General features: G+C 38.6%; 1 protein-coding gene across 1 annotated transcript in view; it reads left to right on the top strand.

Moving 5' to 3' along the window:
- The window catches only part of LOC121390064 (PDZ and LIM domain protein 3-like), a 37,931-nt gene that overhangs the window by 8,653 nt on the left and 9,932 nt on the right, over window positions 1-19,346 (top strand). The window contains exon 2 of the mRNA XM_041521772.1: window positions 17,097-17,248. Within this exon, the coding sequence (XP_041377706.1) occupies window positions 17,097-17,248 (152 nt within the window). The remainder of the gene's footprint in view (window positions 1-17,096; window positions 17,249-19,346) is intronic.

The following is a 19,346-nucleotide window of genomic DNA, read 5'->3' as shown; positions in this document are numbered from 1 at the left end:
CAACCAGTTACTTCTAACGTGCTATTATCTATAGTAAACACAGGAGGTCTACGACTTTTTGACCCCAAAACAACAACTTTTGTCTTTGCTGTATTAACAGTCAGTTTCCATCTAATACAATAATTATGGAATACATTTATCGAATTTTGTATGTCAAAAATATTTTCAGCAACAATAACAGAAAGAAAGAAATAAATGTTTTATTTAACGACGCACTCAACACATTTTATTTACGGTTATATGGCGTCAGACATATGGTTAAGGACCACACAGATTTTGAGAGGAAACCCGCTGTCGCCACTACATGGGCTACTCTTCCGATTAGCAGCAAGGGATCTTTTATTTGCACTTCCCACAGGCAGGATAACACAAACCATGGCCTTTGTTGAACCAGTTATGGATCACTGGTCGGTGCAAGTGGTTTACACCTACCCATTGAGCATTGCGGAGCACTCACTCAGGGTTTGGAGTCGGTATCTGGATTAAAAATCCCATGCCTCGACTGGGATCTGAACCCAGTACCTACCGGCCTGTAGACCGATGGCCTACCACGACGCCACCGAGGCCGGTCAACAATAACAGTGTCATCAGCATAAAGTGGAATAAGTATTTTAAGAAAGTTTATTAAAGCAATATCATCTATCTTCACACCATTACAATGTTCATTATTTAAATAGCTTTCAAGATCATTAAGATAAATGGCAAACAATAAGGGAGACAGATTTTCTCCTTGTCTTACGCCAGATTGACACAAGAAGGGCTCAGACATTTTGACATCAAACTGTACACAGGATTTGATGTGTTGATACATATTGAAAATAACATTAAAACAATTACCAGATATACCAATATTTAAAACCTAAAACCAAAGTCCAGATCTCCAGACTTGGTCAAACGCTTTACTAAAATCAATAAATGTAGAATATAATTTCTTATTGCGACATCTCATATACTCAATAACAGAATGTGACGTGAATACACGATCAGTCTCAGAACAGCCTCTTCTAAAACCAGCTTGCACTTCAGAGAGAAATCTATTATTTTCAATAAATTTCGTTAAACATTTATTTAAAATGGAGGTTAAAAATTACCTGGACAGCTAAGTATAGTGATAGGTCGATAGTTCTCTGATAATGATGCATCCTCGTTGTGTTTTGTATATAGGTAAAATGATACCATTTATCCAGGTGTCAGGAATTATACCTGTGTCAGATATCTTGTTAAACAGGGTGACATAGAAAGGTAATAAAATGTCAATAGTAGATTATATGTGTTCATTGATTACTTCATCATCACCAGGTGCTTTACCATTGTTCAAGCATCTTACAGAATAACGAATTTCTTCTTCAGTTATAGCAGCATCAAGTAGAGCATTGTCGACATTAGAAAGGTCTCGTTGCATCACTTACATTACTATTTACAGCTTCAAAATATTTATATAAAGCGTTCAAATCAATATCATTTGGTGTTTCCTTTCTATTCACTCCATTAAATAATCTCAAAAAATCCTTAGGTCGTTTACTCTGCATATGACGTAGTTTACATTGAACATTTCTTCTATGTTTATTAAGATATTTACTTACAGTTTTACGATATATTTTACTAGCTGTAATCATATCAGCCTTATGATCTAACCATTTTGTAACATTGTATTTTTTACGTGCTGTGCTCATAGTGCGCCCACCGGTTGTACAATCTCCGAATAGCAACGCCAAGGTTATCATGCTAGCAACGGAGATGTTATCAGGCAGTGACATAATACCACTTATTATCATGTAAGGGTTATCGGCTCACAGGGAACATGGTTGCATGATAAAGGTATATAAACTGTTAATTATGATCCAATCAAGTAATTCACTACAATTATAATACTATATTAAGATGCATCACGTTACGTTAAAACAATGCTATACCAGTGAGAAACTACACTACATACACTGTACATTAGATCACACTTATCTTCTCATTAGGTTGACCAAAATGCAGAAATATATCCGCGCTTGTAGTCTGCTGTTTGACTGATTATTTCATGGTAGACAGCTTTGAAGTGGCAACTATTAGACTGAAATTGACATGAGAGCATGTAATTTGCAAACACGTGTAACTTATTAACATTGATGACTGTTTTGTGGTAAACTCGGCCCATGTAAAAGTAGTGGGTTTTTGTGGGGTGTTTTTTTGTGTTTTTTTGTTTGTTTTTTTGTAAAATGGGTGTACTCCGGCCAGGTTTAGTGGGTGTGTTTGTTTAAACCAATATTCTGGGAGAAAGAACTGGACAATATGGATGGTCCTTTTCAGGGTATGTTGCCCTCAGGCTTAAAAACAAATCCCTGGGCCTACTGATATTAATAAAAGTGCTATAGCCACTAACGCTGTAAAGAACCATATAGTGTAAATAATTGTGCCCTGTGTCCATAATACTAACAAAGAGTAGTTCTGTTTGTTTTGCTTTACCGGAATGTTAAATGAAGGAACAGAACTCACACGTTAGTGATGTATGTTTTCTATTTCACTTTCCAACATAAAACATCATTAATAATGAATGAATGAATGAATGTTTAACGACACCCCAGCACATGATTAATAAGTTAGCAACATACTGCGGTTGAGGACCCCGCAAGGGAATGACAGCAGGGCTGCCGTCCTTGGGTCCCCGCTTTGGTCTGTCTTTTTCTGGGGGGTTTTCTTTTATAAGACCCGGCTCAAATAGTTACATCTTAATGTTCCTTGGGAATTGATCTCCCGCCAACAGTGCTGCCCTAGCCAACACACCCAGGCTAAGACTTTGTGAATTGTGTTGTTAGTCGGAACATACCCATTATTTTTCACATGATAAATTGTATGCGCTAACTACTAACATACTAATTAATAGGTATGTTTCGTGATTGCTGTAATTTTGTTTCACACTAATTGGTCTGATTGCTAGCCTCTAAGTAACTAAAGACTAAGTTGTTGCATAATCGACAGGTGATATCAGAACAATTACTGAATCGTATATGCACAGATAAAATATAAATATATTTTGAATATAGTTGTAAATGTTACACTGTGACGATACCAACAGTGGTGCATTGTAAGTTGTAACACTATTTTCTTTTCACAAACTATGACTGCCGTAAACATGCAGCTGCTATAGCGACTGACAGAGGCACAGAACTATATCGACAATGGGGGGCAATGGGCAACTCTATTAACGTGCCCCTATCCACGAAGGTTCAGGCACGCCCACTACGGATTTAGCCTCTGACTTCGCCAGTGACTAACTCCGGAGCAGGGGGGGGGGTAAGTTTGAGGTGGGCGGAATTTGGAAAAAAGCCATTTAGTAAAGTCAACGCGAGCGCGGACCAAATAGCAGACACTTCGCAAACTTGAAGTAACACCGAGTGGGAGCCGTGCTCTGATTGGCTGAATTTCGATTCCTCGGTGAAGCCTGTATTTTACCTAAGTCTACAAAGAGTAACTGCCTCCAAAAACATGTCTGGACTCTAAAATTTGACCCAAAATAGTTAAGACTGCTCGGCCAAAAGGTTTTTAAGGTGATTTTGAGCAATTGATCGGGCGCCAAAATAAAATGCGTTAGACTATTTATAAAAAAAATAAACATAAGAATTTTGAACTGCTTCTAAAACGTTTAAAGTCTAACTAGCCCAAAAAGGAGGTTGTTACCTGTCCTAGGAAAGGTTGTTAGCGGGGATGTCGTCAAGGAGAAGCGATGAACAGGGATGCATCAAGATGGTGGAGGGCTTGCCGGTATGTAGACTCTGCGATAATCTCGGTGATAGGACGGTAGTCTTCCCCGGCAACGGTCTTTATGACGCGGTGGATGGTCGGGTTGTCCATTTCATCGAGAAGCAGTCCTTGGTGGAAAAGTCCCCTCCGGCGGACGGTGAGACAAATCCCACGCCCATCCTGCATCGTGATCCTGCGCACCGTGTATTCTCCATCAGTTAGTGGTAGAGGTTCGTACGTTTCCTGTCTGGGTTCACAGAGTAGCCGACGAACATCCCCAATGTTAGTCTTGACGAGCCTGGAATAGCGAGTTGGTAACTTGCCGGCCTGGAGTGACCAAGGCTGTCCAGAGGGCGGATCTTCTGCTGAAGCTGTAGGCGGTGTCGGCGGTTGAGTCGGCGGGCTTGGCTTGACTGGTTGGTCGCCTGGGGACGCAATCGCTTTCCGCTTTCCAACGGCCACAAGACGGGCCTGGGACTCTACGGCGGCACTCTTCCTAGGTGTAGGTGGCAACGCTGGAGTCCCGGGAGCTGAAGTCTGTGGAGTTGTGGGGGGCGATTCCATCACGGCCTGGTTCAGGTCGGGGTCCGCCTCTGGCAAGTCGACAGGTAGATCCGGCTGGGCTGGATCGTCTGGCCTCGCTGGTGTAGACCGGTGCTGGGGGTGAACTACGGGAAAGGTCGCCGCCGGCAGTTGAGCTGCCGGTTTTGTCCTCCCCCGGTCCGCCCCTGGCGCGTCCGTCTTCCTCCTTCTTCTCTTCCTGGTTGGCTTCGTAACCGGGTCACCGTACACCAAGGTCACGGTTGCCCGTGACCCGGTGTGCGTGACGCGGTATTCCATTAACTTCCCGTAACTAGCAATGAGTCCCCCCCCCCCCAGTGGGGGGGGGGAGAGGGGGGTAACTCAAGAGAGCAGGCACACACGTCTTGCTTCATCGCTTGCTGTTTGAGAACGTATATCGACAAATCTACCTCGACCAAACCGCCTTGATTTATACTAAATGTAAACAGGCTCCCACTAGAACTTGCCTTAAAGAACTTTGCAGTGAACGATGTAAGAGGTAACCTAACTAGCCTTCAGTCAATTTTACTGTTCACCGTTATATCATCTAACTTTGACAAAACTAATGTCAGCGTAGCAGAAGATAACTTTGCAGGGATTTCTGGTAACTGGATTTCGCTCTGTGAGGCATTTTATTAGTACCAAAATATTGCATTAGCAAATACTGATAACAGGGACAATATTCATGGTATTATAATTAAAATATAACGTTGGTAGACTTGAACAAAAAGAAAGAAAGAAAGAAAAGAAGACACGTCTTTGTTTATGTTCACGTTGATACATGCAGTTACAAACGAGGTATCAAAAACATATGTCGATCGAAATTGTGTGACGGTATGAATGTATGTATATATGTATAGATGGATGTATTTTGTATGCATGCATAGTTTTATGTTTGTATGCATGCAGTCATGAATGCATGCATATATTGTATGTATGTATGTATGGTTGTATGGTTGTATGGTTGTATAGTTGGATGGATGGTGGATGGATGTCCGTTTGGATGCGTGTTTTCTTTTATTTAATCTTTCACGAGGTCGGCTACCTGGTAATTGAATTCCGCTCACTGCGACCACGTGCTCGGCGCGCGTCATTGTCTTGTACCTCACACTTGTGGCAGAACGTGTTGTTATCTTTTTAAGTAACAGCTGTTCCACGGATTGTCATTAGTTTTCAGGCACGATCGGCTTTATTAAATATTGACAATCTGTTATACGCATGCTATAGTTTACAATGATACCGAGTTATTTACCGATAGAAAAAAACCCCGAAGTGATCCATGTCATCTATTTGATTTCAGTCACCTAGTCCATGCAACCTACCTCACAGCACGTGGTCTACTGCAGGGATCAATCGTCCGGCTTGCTTCATAAATCCAAGAAAGGAATAAAAATAAAAATTATAAAATCATTTAAAAGGTGATATTTGCCAAATAGTGTTTTAAAAACAAAATCATGACATTTGTATATTTTTATCTTGAATCATGAACGCGAAACCATAAACATCAAAACATGAAAGAAAAACAAAATATTTGATCACATCAGCGAAAAAAAACCTAATTATATTTTTTTACATAATGGAATAAATAATATAAAAAAGGAATAAAAGTTAAGCATTTTAACTCCCATATATGTATAAAAAGTACAAGTATTCAGTACTGTATCCTGAAAATTAATAAACAATAACACCGTTGGAGCGTTTGACAACTTGAGCTAGCACACGTTTAGACAAAATAACGTTGTCGCCGATCGGATGACATTTGACCTCTCCTGGCTCTAAAGATAGCCGGTTTAGCTATTCCAGCTCACTCCCACTTTAAAAAAAAAAAGGTGTAAACCTTTTTTTTAAATTTTAAAGTCCTTTATAATTATTTGATACACTACATTGAACAGTCAAGAAACACATTTATAGATTATTTCAGAATATTTTATGCTATTTCAAGCAGTTTTGTATTTCACAACAGCCTCTTACCTCGGAGTCGGACTCGGACACTCGACCCGACACTGGCGGCAGAGCTCCGTTAAAAAGGCGTTGTTGACATGTGTTGATTGTGACCAGTTGCAAACGCTGGGTCCTTTGTTTTAACTGGGGTGTAATACCTTGGTAGCTTTTTCACCAAGAATGATGTCATTGTTAACGTCTGTTTTATCTCGTGACCAGCTCAGCGGCTTTGACAAATGTCTAGCCTAGTGGCAGTAGATTGATTGTAGGTTCGACTTATGGCAGACTTTAAAATCACAGACGTCTGAAACACCAGTCAGTCTGACCACTATTTATTTATTTATTATTATTTTAAATCATGCACAAGATACCAATGTCTGGGGAGGCCGATCCAATTGGCGGATGGGAATTTGTTCCTGTAATAGAAAAGGACAGGTGCTTCGGACCGACAAAAATGACAAAAGTGGGACCGGCAAACGCCCGTTTTTAAAAAATAATTTCGGTCTCAGAGATCGAGAATCGGTCCCAGACCGGGAAAAGGGGGCTTTTCCCCACCCCTGGTTACGAACCTAGTTTGCGGACTGCAAAAATCGCGGTAGATATTGTTTTTGTTTTTTTTGGTAGTCAAATTTTTTTTTAGGGTCGTAGAGTAAAATTAGGGTCGGTCGGGAAACCGGAAACACAAATATTTTTTTTACGCCTTACGTTATATTGAGTATGTATTTGTCGGTACTGTTGAGGGGAAATGATACTATTCGGTCAAAATTTAAAAGTCATTACACCTTCTTGAAGTTTTCACATATTATAAAAAATATCCTTATATTACTGGAATATCCCCCTAAAATCATAGATCACCGGACAAAAGTTTGATCCACGGGTGTGACGGTACATGCTCTTAAATTTGTTTCGCCTGTGGCGATTTTAATTGTGTTAGAGGGCCGTGTGCAGTTTCATTGCACTTAAGCCCAGATGGGCAACTTGTTACGTAATACTTCTGCGCGACGGTCCTCGATCGGTACGCCTAATACACACCCAGCCAGGTGCGGAGGCCATGTGGCTAGTAGTTACGTAATATCTCCGGTAGTGCTGTTTATGGCCAGGAGATTGCTCGCGTTTGGCGACAGCGAGACTGACGATCAGAGAGAAATATACCGACTCTAGTAGAGGTAGAATATGAGATGATACGTGAGGTACCGCCTTGTACCCCCAGGCAAAATCCTGATTTATAATAAATAGCTAGTGTTTTAGAGATATCGAGAGAACGAACTAGGAAGGCTCCAGGGGATCACGAACGTAGTCCGTTAGGACTTGGTAAATATCATTTCTGCTCTGTGTATAACCTTGATGTGATTGATGTGACTTTTAAATATTTTAATACTGTATTATACCAATATTCTTTAGACAGTGTCTTCGGTCATCTGACGAAGTAAATCGTAGACTTCTTGTTCTAACATTATACGAGTATTTGGTAATATAAAGCTTAGCCAGTCATCCTAGGAGACCTAGGTACACTGTAGGTTATTGTCTTTATTTTGATCGGAACCAGTATTAATTCTGTGTTACAAGGTCACTGAATGAGTAGTTAGGGGTAATTAAAAATTAACCCGTTAGGAATAGAGCTGTAATTCCTTTATTAATTAAGTTCCCCTGGAAGCGTTCCTAAATTATCACACGTTACTGAACGAGTAGTAAGGGTTAATTAAAAATTAACCAGTTAGGAATGGTGTTGTAATTCCTTTATTAATTAACTTCTCCTGGAAGCGTTTCTCAATTATCACACGTGTGGGTGTGGTGTAACGGTGAAGTGATTCGCATATTGTGTAACTAGACACCTAGAGATTAACTAATTAAGTGATCAGTTCTGGGTTGTTATTATTGCTGTTATTAATTAACTACTACGGCTGTACATTTGTCAGCGTAGGATAATACAGATTCCAAAGTGTATTGTGTTTTGTTGTGTTTTCTAGAGAACTAACGTGCTATAATAATATATACTTTATATAAGATCGTATCTCTGATCATACCTAGACGAGCCATACTAGAGTTTAACCGCCTGTTACAGAGATATCTAATAGATATACAAGTAGGAGAGACATTTTGATAATCGTGTTTTATTCGGTTACGGGAATTATAGAATCCCCGTGACAACGGGCCATAAAGTGAATAGGTGTATGAATCACTATGACGTTTCCTTTTTCTGTGTGTTGTCTAATTAATCATGTTTCACACCCGTTAACCATGTTTAATTTTAAACTTTTCTGTAATCCAACGAAGAGAAGATTAGCTGTGTTGCTTAAAATGACACCCAGCAAACACAAGTACACATCTTCACTACTTAAACGGAGTTTTAAATACATTGGAATAGAAGAAAAAAGTGACTTTTTAAAGTATTTACTGAATATTTACTTTATAATTATATACAGGATCTAAAAGTCATTACATCGTTATAATTTTTATACAGATTGTAATGTTGAGTGAATAAATCAGTATGGTATAATAAAAATGTACTGTCACCGATGAAACGTTTTCACAGTCAGAGCTTGAAATACCCCATACATAGATACAAATTCATTCAAATTCCACCATAAATAATTTGAGCAATTTTGTTTTAAAAACAGTTGCATTGGAGTGATCAACGATGTTCTTAAAAGCACAAACAGTACAAATAACATTATTTTCCTTCACAAATTCAATTGTAGGTGGGACTGGGGTCGGAGGATGGGCGGTGTGTGTGTGTGTGTGTGTGTGTGTGTGTGTGTGTGTGTGTGTGTGTGTGTGTGTGGATTTTAGGTCATTATTCCCACAGATTTGTATGTACTGATACTAATGTCATAAAGTGATCTGATTGTCAAAATGTGACGAACTAGTCAAACAAATTACACTAAGATATGCGATATTTTATTGAATACGAAGGCGAAATAACAGTCCTGTGATTGCCGTCTATTTTAGGACTAACATGGAAGTACACCACAGTATCCTTAAATAATACAGTTTTTGAAACAATGTTATTTAATTTTACCAAAACTGGGTTTTTCCCCTACGTTGACACAAAAAAGTAAAGTTTGTTTTATTCAACGACGCCACTAGAGCACATCGATTTTTTATCTTATCATCGGCTATTGGACGTCAAAAATATGGTCATTCTAATACTGTATTTTAGAGGAAACCCGCTGTCGCCACATAGGCTACTCTTTTACGACAGGCAACAAGGGATCTTTTATTTGCGCTTCTCACAGGCTGGATAGCACAAACCATGGCCTTTGTTGAATCAGTTATGGATCACTGGTCGGTGCAAATGGTTTACACCTACCCACTGAGCCATGCGGAGCATTCACTCAGGGTTTGGAGTCGGTATCTGGATTAAAAATCCCATGCCTCGACTGGGATCCGAACCCAGTACCTACCAGCCTGTAGACCGATGGCCTAACCACGACGCCGTGCTTGCAAAATCATTATTTGGCTGAGCTAAACCAGACGTACATATTATGTTGCCCGTTATAATCCGATCTTTCATTCTTTTTTATTGATTAATATGATATGATATGTGATTAATATGACAACATCTGCTCATTATAGCCGCTCATCTACCCAAAAAACAACAACAAACAAAAAACAAAAAACAACCCAACAACAACAACAAAACAAAAAACGAACCCCCAAATAAAAGAAAGATAATAGATTTAAGCAACAGTTGTACTCCCCTCCCCACCCACTCCAATTCCAGATAACGTTTCTACAGTCTGACAACAATATTTCTGGCATGAGTCCTTTTGTAGTTGTTTTTTCTGACACGAGTCTAACTATGGGATACACCACGGGTAAAATCAAAGGGACCGACACCAAAGCGTGGTACAAGACCAATTAACTAATGAAAAGGGCGCATTACCGTCAGGGGACGTGTGCCAGACCGTTTTGCAAGCACGGCTTTCTGGCACCTTTCAGTCTAATTAAAATTAGCTCCACTATTACATGTGGATCTAACAGCAGCCAGCTGTAGCTCATGTCCACCAATCAAAACCTTACTTGCAGAATCATGCCAGTCATTTGAAAATAATATGAAAATATTCCGAATTATTCTGAGGGTATACGATATCACATGTGAATTACGAATTCCTTATTTAGACCAGTAGAACTAATGTTAATCAGATTGCTAACAACACTGCGTAGTCTCCAATGTCCAGGTAACATTTCGTCTGTAAATAATAATTTAAATATTGACCAATCACACTTCGCCTTTTATAACGTTATTTGGGAGCATACAAATTCTAAAAATATCGGGCTAGTCTATTTTAGTGGCCGCAGTACAGCGAACTATACCAATACGTACGGGATGGGTTATCAGTCTTCAATTATACATTAAAAATTATTTATTTATTTATAAAAAAAATAAATAAATAAATAAATAAAAAATTAGTCTTCAGTTTTACATTACAAATTATTTATTGGAACAGACTATAACACATTTTGATGATATGTGTCAATTTCATTTACCCTTAAACAAACTTTTAATTTAAAACTGCAAGTTAACTGATTATTTTGAATTGCAGCATAAATTATAAATTATGACCAGCATATTTAGTGAATATAAATTCAATATAACTACATTAGAAATTTACAAAATCTTGCAACCACTTAAAGGTGCTATATTAGAAGTTATATGTGAGCATCTGTTAGTGATAGGGCGAAGCGTAGCCCAGTGGTACAGCGCCCGCTTGATGCGCGGTCGGTTTGGAATCGATCCCCGTCAGTGGGCCCATTAGGATATTTCTCGCTCCAGCCAGTGCACCACGACTGGTACATCAAAGGCCGTGGTATGTGCTATCCTGTATATGGGATGGTGCATATAAAAGATCACTTGCTGCTAATCGAAAAGAGTAGCCCATGTAGTGGCGACAGCGAGTTTCCCCGAGTCTCTCAATATGTGTGGTTCTTAACCATATGTCTGACGCCATATAACCATAAATAAAATGTGTTGAGTGCGTCGTTAAATAAAAAAAATGTCCTGTTTGTGATAAATATTTTTCAATAAAAATTTATTTTCTACTAGTAGATAAAATTATTTGCTATAATGTCTTTAAATATTAAAGCAAAATTTAATAAAAACATGATTTGCAATAGCTATCATTATACAACTTTGAGATAGCACTTTTAATACCAGTATAATAGATCACAAACTCAGAATGGTTCTTGACAGTTTTGCTCAAAAGTTACGTATAAATGTCAACAAATATTTTGTTTTGGAGAGGGATAGGGGTAACCCGTCATCAGAAACAGTCCCTCACATATTGTAACAGCAATGAAATTGACACATGTTGACAAAAATTTGTTATAGTCTGTTCCAATAAAATGCACAAATCACCTGTTTACTGACATCTTTCTTTTAATTTCAAGAGTAAACACCACCTTGTACATCAATGAGAGCCAAAACAAGTAAATGCTAAATTAGGTAGACTATCATTAAATAGATTTTTACAAAATATTTACTTGTCCGTAAGAAATAATCGACGAAAATCACATTCATTCTATTTCCGACAGTACTTTATTTCAATCCACCAGTAGCAAAGTGCCACAAAGCCTTGCTAGAAAAACCGTCTACAAGCACACATCCATTCCTTAACTCTGCATCCATTCCTTATAGTGACGATTGATTTTCTTGAGACTCGTGTCAGAAAAACTATATACAAAAGGACTCATGCCAGAAACTATTATTCTAGTACGTGAAAATACGTTACTGTAGGACTTCGTCTTCAATGTACGAATGGATGCATCAAATTGGTCAAACCGTATTCTAACAACACACGGTAGACTATAGCCTATTAAGAATACGAGCTGAAACGAGAAATGGAAATTTCTGTTAAACGGAGTTTGAACCCACTTAGAACCGCGATACATGGCTGAAATGACAAAGCGAAATCGAGCCTAAGTGCAGTAAATAATTCAATATAAATGTTGTCTGTAATCATAACTACCGTAAATAATTCAATATAAGTGTGAGGTCTGTGTAATCATAACTACCGTAAATAATTCAATATTAGTGTGAGGTCTGTGTAATCATAACTACCGTAAATAATTCAATATAAATGTGATCTGCGCAGTTATAACTACCGTAAATAATTCAATATACGTGTTAGATCTGTGTAATCATTACTACCGTAAATCGTCCAGTATAAGTGTGATTTATATATAACCATTACTGTAATATATAATTCAATACAAGTTTGAGGCCTGCATAACCCTAACTACAGTAAATATTTCAATATCAGTCTATTGCTTATAACATCTGGAGTAAATTCTTCAATATAAGTCAAAAACCTATATTTATCTTCGGACGCTTCTGGAACCTGGCCACTTTTGGATACGATTATTAATCGATTCACAGTATTATTTAAGTTTTAGAGACTTAGTTGATCCGGTCTCTCTCGTAACTGGCACGGAGTGTAGCTCAGTGGCAAAGTGCTCGCCTGGGATGTAGTTGGTGGCAGGTTCGACTATCCTCGACGGACTCGGGTTTTCCCGTCCCATTCAATAACCCACGACTGGTACAACAATGGGTGTGGTATGTAAACTCCTATCTGTGGAAAGTGCACATGAAGTAAGCTAAGTTGTTTTAGTGGGGGTTGGGGGAGTCAATGTGGACGGAATCACCATGCTGGACACAAACTAGCTTTAGGTTACGATGTAGCGAGGTGTTGTAAAACTCGCACTTGCTGTATGCGTGGATATATGGTAAGTAGTATGACACACTACAGTTGACCAGTCACTTGTTGCCGGGCTCCTGACTTCGCCTGGTATTAGGGTAAATCAATGACATGCAGGGCTTCATTAGTCCACGCCGCGACATCTAAATGAAAGTAATTTTCTCAAACTAACCTAATCTCGCCGAATTTGATCTCGTAGCAATATTTATGTGATTGGTTCGATGCATTAATAATGAAAGAGTTATAGTTGTTTGATCCTGGCCGTAAATTCATGTAATTTGAACTATAATGCCCTCTGCATGCGGAATGCCACTATAATCCTCTAGAATAGGTAATGCACGAAAAACACCAGCCGATAAATGGCACTGATCGGACATGTGGCTGATCGCAAGTTATCCGTTTGTCTCGTGGATCGGAATGTTATGCTAGGCTCGTACTGTCAATTGTCACGACGAAGTTGGCCAACTCGACGGTTGCGTTGTAATTTCCGCAACTCCCAACTAACCACGGGTTATTTCAGATTAACAACTAATGGGTTATACGTCGAGACTCGAGTTGTAAGAGCGCTCAGACTAGCAACTGGTCAGTCGTAGAAGTGAGAGCGAGAGCAGAAAGTCTGCCAACTTTGTGCTGGCAGTTGGTAGTCTGAGCTTGGCATACGTCGCTGTTCTGCTGGAGTCTTCATGGTCGCATGACAACCCCTACCCCTCGATCAACGATGTGTGTGCATGTGTGCAATGCAGTAGCTACAATTGCTAATCGCCAATCAATGACTGTCACTTGATCGACATATAGGTGTTTGTGGTACAATTGCTAATCGCCGATCAATGACCGTCACTTGATCGACATATAGGTGTTTGTGGTACAATTGCTAATCGCCGATCACTGACCGTCACTTGATCGACATATAGGTGTTTGTGGTACAATCGCTGATAGCCGATCACTGACCGTCACTTGATAGACATATAGGTGTTTGTGGTACAATCGCTAATAGCCTATCACTGACCGTCACTTGATCGACATATAAGTGTTTGTGGTACAATCGCTAATAGCCGATCACTGACCGTCACTTGATCGACATATAGGTGTTTGTGGTACAATCGCTAATAGCCAATCACTGACCGTCACTTGAGCGGCGGGACATCCGCAACGAAAGTATGTGTATGCCACCAATATACGGTGAGTTATTGTCGCTGCTGTCTTCATTGCCCGGTTTAATGAATATCCACAGCGTGGTTACGGTTCTGTCCAGTTAACACAATGATACAGTTTAAAGTTTGTTTTTTGTTTAAAGACACAACTAGAGCACATATATTTATTAATCATCGGCTATTGGATGTCAAACATTTGGTAATTTTGACATATAGTCTTAGAGAGGAAACCCACTACAAGTTTTCCATTAGTAGAAAGGGATATTTTACATGCATCACCCCACAGACAGGATAATACATACCACGGCCTTTGGTATACCAGTCGTAATTCATTGATTGGAACGAGAAATAGCCCAATGGGCCCACTGACAGGGATGATCCTAGACTAACCGCACAACAAGTGAGCCCTTTACCACTAAAATTAGCCTCCTCCCCTTTAAAAATAGGATCCTCTATGCGTATGAAGGAAAATATCTTTGTTGTATATCTAATAAAACTATTTTTCACCAACAAGGGATAAAGAGTGGAAAACATATACGATATAACTATGGTCAATACCGTTTGAAACTTTCTGGGTTAGCCTAATTAAATATTGTATTTTTCAAAGAACCACACATTTTGATTAGCAAAGAAACGTATCGAGGAACAAGCCACAAAAGCCACGCTGTTGCTTAAATCTCGAATATGTAACCTCAGTGTGCCTATTGATTGCCAACTTAAACTGTTTGACGAAACCATTTTACCTATTTTACTATACGGTTGTGAGATATGGGGTTTTGATAATTGTTCTGTTATTGAAAGTGTACATACTAGGGTCCTGAGAAGTATTCTTGACGTAAAATGTAGTACACCTTTATATATGATATGTGGTGAGCTTGAAAGATTCCCACTTATTATCTATGTGAAAGCTAGAATGATTAGTTATTGGTGTAATACGGTATATAGTAATAATATAGTAATAATATAAATAAGCTATCTCCTAGAATATATAAGGTATTAGTTTTAGATTATGTTTATGGAACCTATACATATATCAATGGTTTAAATTTATTGGAACTTTTTTTTAAATAAACTGGATTTAGTTTTGTATGGTTATCCGATAATTATGTTAACTACGGTAATTTGAGTAACGTTATTTTAGAGAGACTGAAGGGCCAGCATTTGCAACATGGAAAGATACTGTTTATTGTTCAAACAGAGATACTAATTACAGAATTTTAAAAGACAGCATTAACTTGGAACCTTATTTATTACTACTAAATAAAACCAATATATCTACTTGTGTTAAGTATCGCACTACCAAAAACAATCTACCAATCGAAGTTGGAAAGTGGGAGAATATTCCTAGAGATGAACGTAAATGTTATGTGATGAAGATATCGTTGTTTCAATGCCGTTTTATTCAATAAAGCAAGATGCATCTATATACCAAAGCATTTCTTTACTAGACCAAATATTATTAAATACCGTGAGCTGTTTTGTAGTACGAATATTAAGTTACTAAATATCTGTAAACTTATTGACTGTTTCAAAAACATTTAAATCCCCAAGCTAATCTATTCATTCATTTATTTATTTATAATTAAATTTTCTTTGCGTCTATACACTTTACGGCAATCTGTTAGGTCCAGAGGTGCTTACTTTTTTTGGTTCATATCTCGATGAACCGAAAAAAATTAAGCCACGCCTACTGCCCCCCCCCCCCCCTCTCCCCTCCCTACTGACTCGCACTACTTTTGTACAACAAGCCGGATTATTCTGGCAATCATATTTAGATATTTTGAAGTAAACACACGTGAAAGCTACAATAAATGTATACGATAAATTACTGGAAAATGCTATAGCAGAGTAGACATGTAGATATATATTATATACGCATTGATTTTTAAGAAAAAACACACCCAAAAACCCCAACCTCTTCGCTAGTCATGGCATGAGACTCGGTCGGTGGCCAAAGAAATCATGTAGGGAACTTCATTTCTGTAACTTACTTGTAAGCGATGTTCTACAGCAGTTGGCGAAAATTAAACGGTTCCACCAACAGCATAAATGTTAGACACGTTCTCTTCGTTCACTTTCATAAAATATAAACTAAACACGAATAGGACAATTCCTTCCAATATAACTAAACGATCCGTAAACATGCACAGCAGCTAGAGGAAATGACGTCACTTACAAAAAAAATCACCTGATTCAAATGATAGTGAATGAACGTTCGCATTCTTACACGACATAAGTATCAATGAAGTTTACACAAACAATACTACAGGCGTATTTAAAGCTAAACAAAATAAATTCAGTTATGTATTGTTAAAGTATGCATATAAATTTAATTATAAGATTTGACCGCAATTATTTTTTGGTTCATGCAAGTATGAACCGAAAACACGATGTGCACACTTTTGTATGACCATTTACGCGGGCTCATACAATGTGCACATCGTTTTTTCGGTTCATACTTGCATGAACCAAAAAATAATTGCGGTCAGTTCTTAAATGTATTAGGTAGGGCTGTAATAATATGTAGTGTACATGCAGTAGTAGCTAATTGCTCATTGTGAGATCAAATCATGGTGTGTTGTTGTTGTTGTTGTTGCCTGCTAGTAATTGAAGTCTAACTGGTGTTTATGGTCAAGTTCAACGTATAAACGTTATGACACGTGTGGTTCCTAACCAATTGTTGTTTTATTACCAAATACTTCTGATCACACCAGTGTTACAAGTATGGATCCTTAACGATTGTGTTTATTACCAAATACTTCTGATCACACCAGTGTTACAAGTATGGGTCCTTAACGATTGTGTTTATTACCAAATACTTCTGATCACACCAGTGTTACAAGTATGGGTCCTTAACGATTGTGTTTATTACCAAATACTTCTGATCACACCAGTGTTACAAGTATGGATCCTTAACGATTGTGTTTATTACCAAATACTTCTGATCACACCAGTGTTACAAGTATGGATCCTTAACGATTGTGTTTATTACCGAACTATTTCTGATCTCATCAAGGTGTCGCCGAAGGGTATCGCGGGGACGGCTGGACTGATGGACGGCGATGGTATCCTCAAGATCTGCCGAACTCTAGTCACTGGGTGGACGCACGACCGGGCTAAGGCGGAGATGATTCGGACCGGAAACGACTTGGACTTGACAGTTCAGAGGTAGGCTGGTTAAATAAAACACGCACTAATGTCTAGTGATAACGATTTTAGGCCAGTTAAATAAACCACGCACTAATGTCTAGTGGTAGCGATTTTAGGCCAGTTAAATAAAACACGTACGAATATCTAGTGATAACGAGTTTAGGCCGGTTAAATAAAACACGCACTAATGTCTAGTGATAACGAGTTTAGGCCGGTTAAATAAAACACGCACTAATGTCTAGTGATAACGATTTTAGGCTGATTAAATAAAACATGTACTAATGTCTAGTGATGACGTTTTTTGGCTGGTTAAATAAAACACGTATTATTGTCTAGTGATAACGATTTTAGGCCGGTTAAATAAAACACACACTAATGTCTAGTGGTAAATATTTTAGGCCGGTTAAATAAAACACGCACTAATGTCTAGTGATAACGATTTTAGGCCTATTAAATAAAATACGTATTATTGTTTAGTGATAACGATTTTAGACCGGTTAAATAAAACACGCATTAATGTCTAGTGGTAACGAAGTCTCACACAGTGCCCCATGCCGTTGCTCGAACCTATGGCACTGAATCGCCCACAACTTGCAGCCTTGCCACGATACGTTCTGAATTATTCAGACATCCATAAAACGATGCTGTTCAAATCAACCATATGTATGTAGGTAGGTAGGTAGGTAAGTAGGTATAATATATAATATATATAATGTATGTATGTATGTATATATGTATGTATGTATGTATGTATGTATGTATTGATGTATGAATATCTATATATTGTATGTATGTCGAGGTTGACTATTACATACATAGATATTAACGCACTGGCGCAGGGGATAATTAAATCCTTTCTAGCCTCACAAATTGTCCCATGCCGTTGCTGGGACTCGAACCTGTGGCACCGATTCGCCCGCAAATTGCAAGACTAACCACGATACGCTCTGAGCTATCGAAGCTTCCATAAAAAGGAAGCTCTTTTAACTCAGCCATATGCATGGGGCCTACAATGTACGCGGTCGATCCCGCTTACGTGCATGAAACAGTGGGCAGACCTGGCACTGGCTAGTATGTATTGATGTATGAATATCTATATATTGTATGTATGTCGAGGTTGACTATTACATACATAGATATTAACGCACTGGCGCAGGGGATAATTAAATCCTTTCTGGCCTCACAAATTGTCCCATGCCGTTGCTGGGACTCGAACCTGTGGTACCGATTCGCCCGCAAATTGCAAGACTAACCACGATACGCTCTGAGATATCGAAGCTTCCATAAAAAGGAAACTCTTTTAACTCAACCATATGCATGGGGCCTATAATCTACGCGGTCGATCCCGCTTACGTGCATGAAACAGTGGGCAGACCTGGCACTGGCTAGTATGCATTGATGTATGAATATCTATATATTGTATGTATGTCGAGGTTGACTATTACATACATAGATATTAACGCACTGGCGCAGGGGATAATTAAATCCTTTCTGGCCTCACAAATTGTCCCATGCCGTTGCTGGGACTCGAACCTGTGGCACCGATTCGCCGGAAATTGCAAGACTAACCACGATACGCTCTGAGCTATCGAAGCTTCCATAAAAAGGAAGCTCTTTTAACTCAACCATATGCATGGGGCCTACAATCTACGCGGTCGATCCCGCTTACGTGCATGAAACATGTATGTATGTATGTATGTATATATATATATATATATATATATATATATATATATATATATATATATATATGTATATATATATATATATGTGTGTGTGTGTGTGTATGTGTATCTGTATCTGTGTGTGTGTCTGAGTGTGTGCGTGTGTGTGTGTGTGCGTGTGCGTGTGTGTGTGTGTGCTTGTTGTATGTATCTTGTTAATTTGTATTATTTATTAATGCGATAGTGAGGTTCATATGATATGAAATGGTCATATACAAAGCACACGCCGTCAGTTTCCCCACACGTGCATTGTTAGTTTATTATCTATTAAGCAACACGGAGGAACATTTAACGACGTGTGATACAAAGAGTTCGTTTTCCTAGCATCTGCCTTTATATCAGTAATTGCTTTGTGCTTTGAATTCCGATACTTGGAAATCTGTTCTTATTTC

The sequence above is a fragment of the Gigantopelta aegis genome, chromosome 15 (assembly GCF_016097555.1).
Source record: "Gigantopelta aegis isolate Gae_Host chromosome 15, Gae_host_genome, whole genome shotgun sequence".
Lineage (NCBI taxonomy): Eukaryota > Metazoa > Mollusca > Gastropoda > Neomphalida > Peltospiridae > Gigantopelta > Gigantopelta aegis.
The sequence above is the reverse complement of the archived record's forward strand: the minus strand, read 5'-3'. Positions and strand labels throughout refer to the sequence as shown.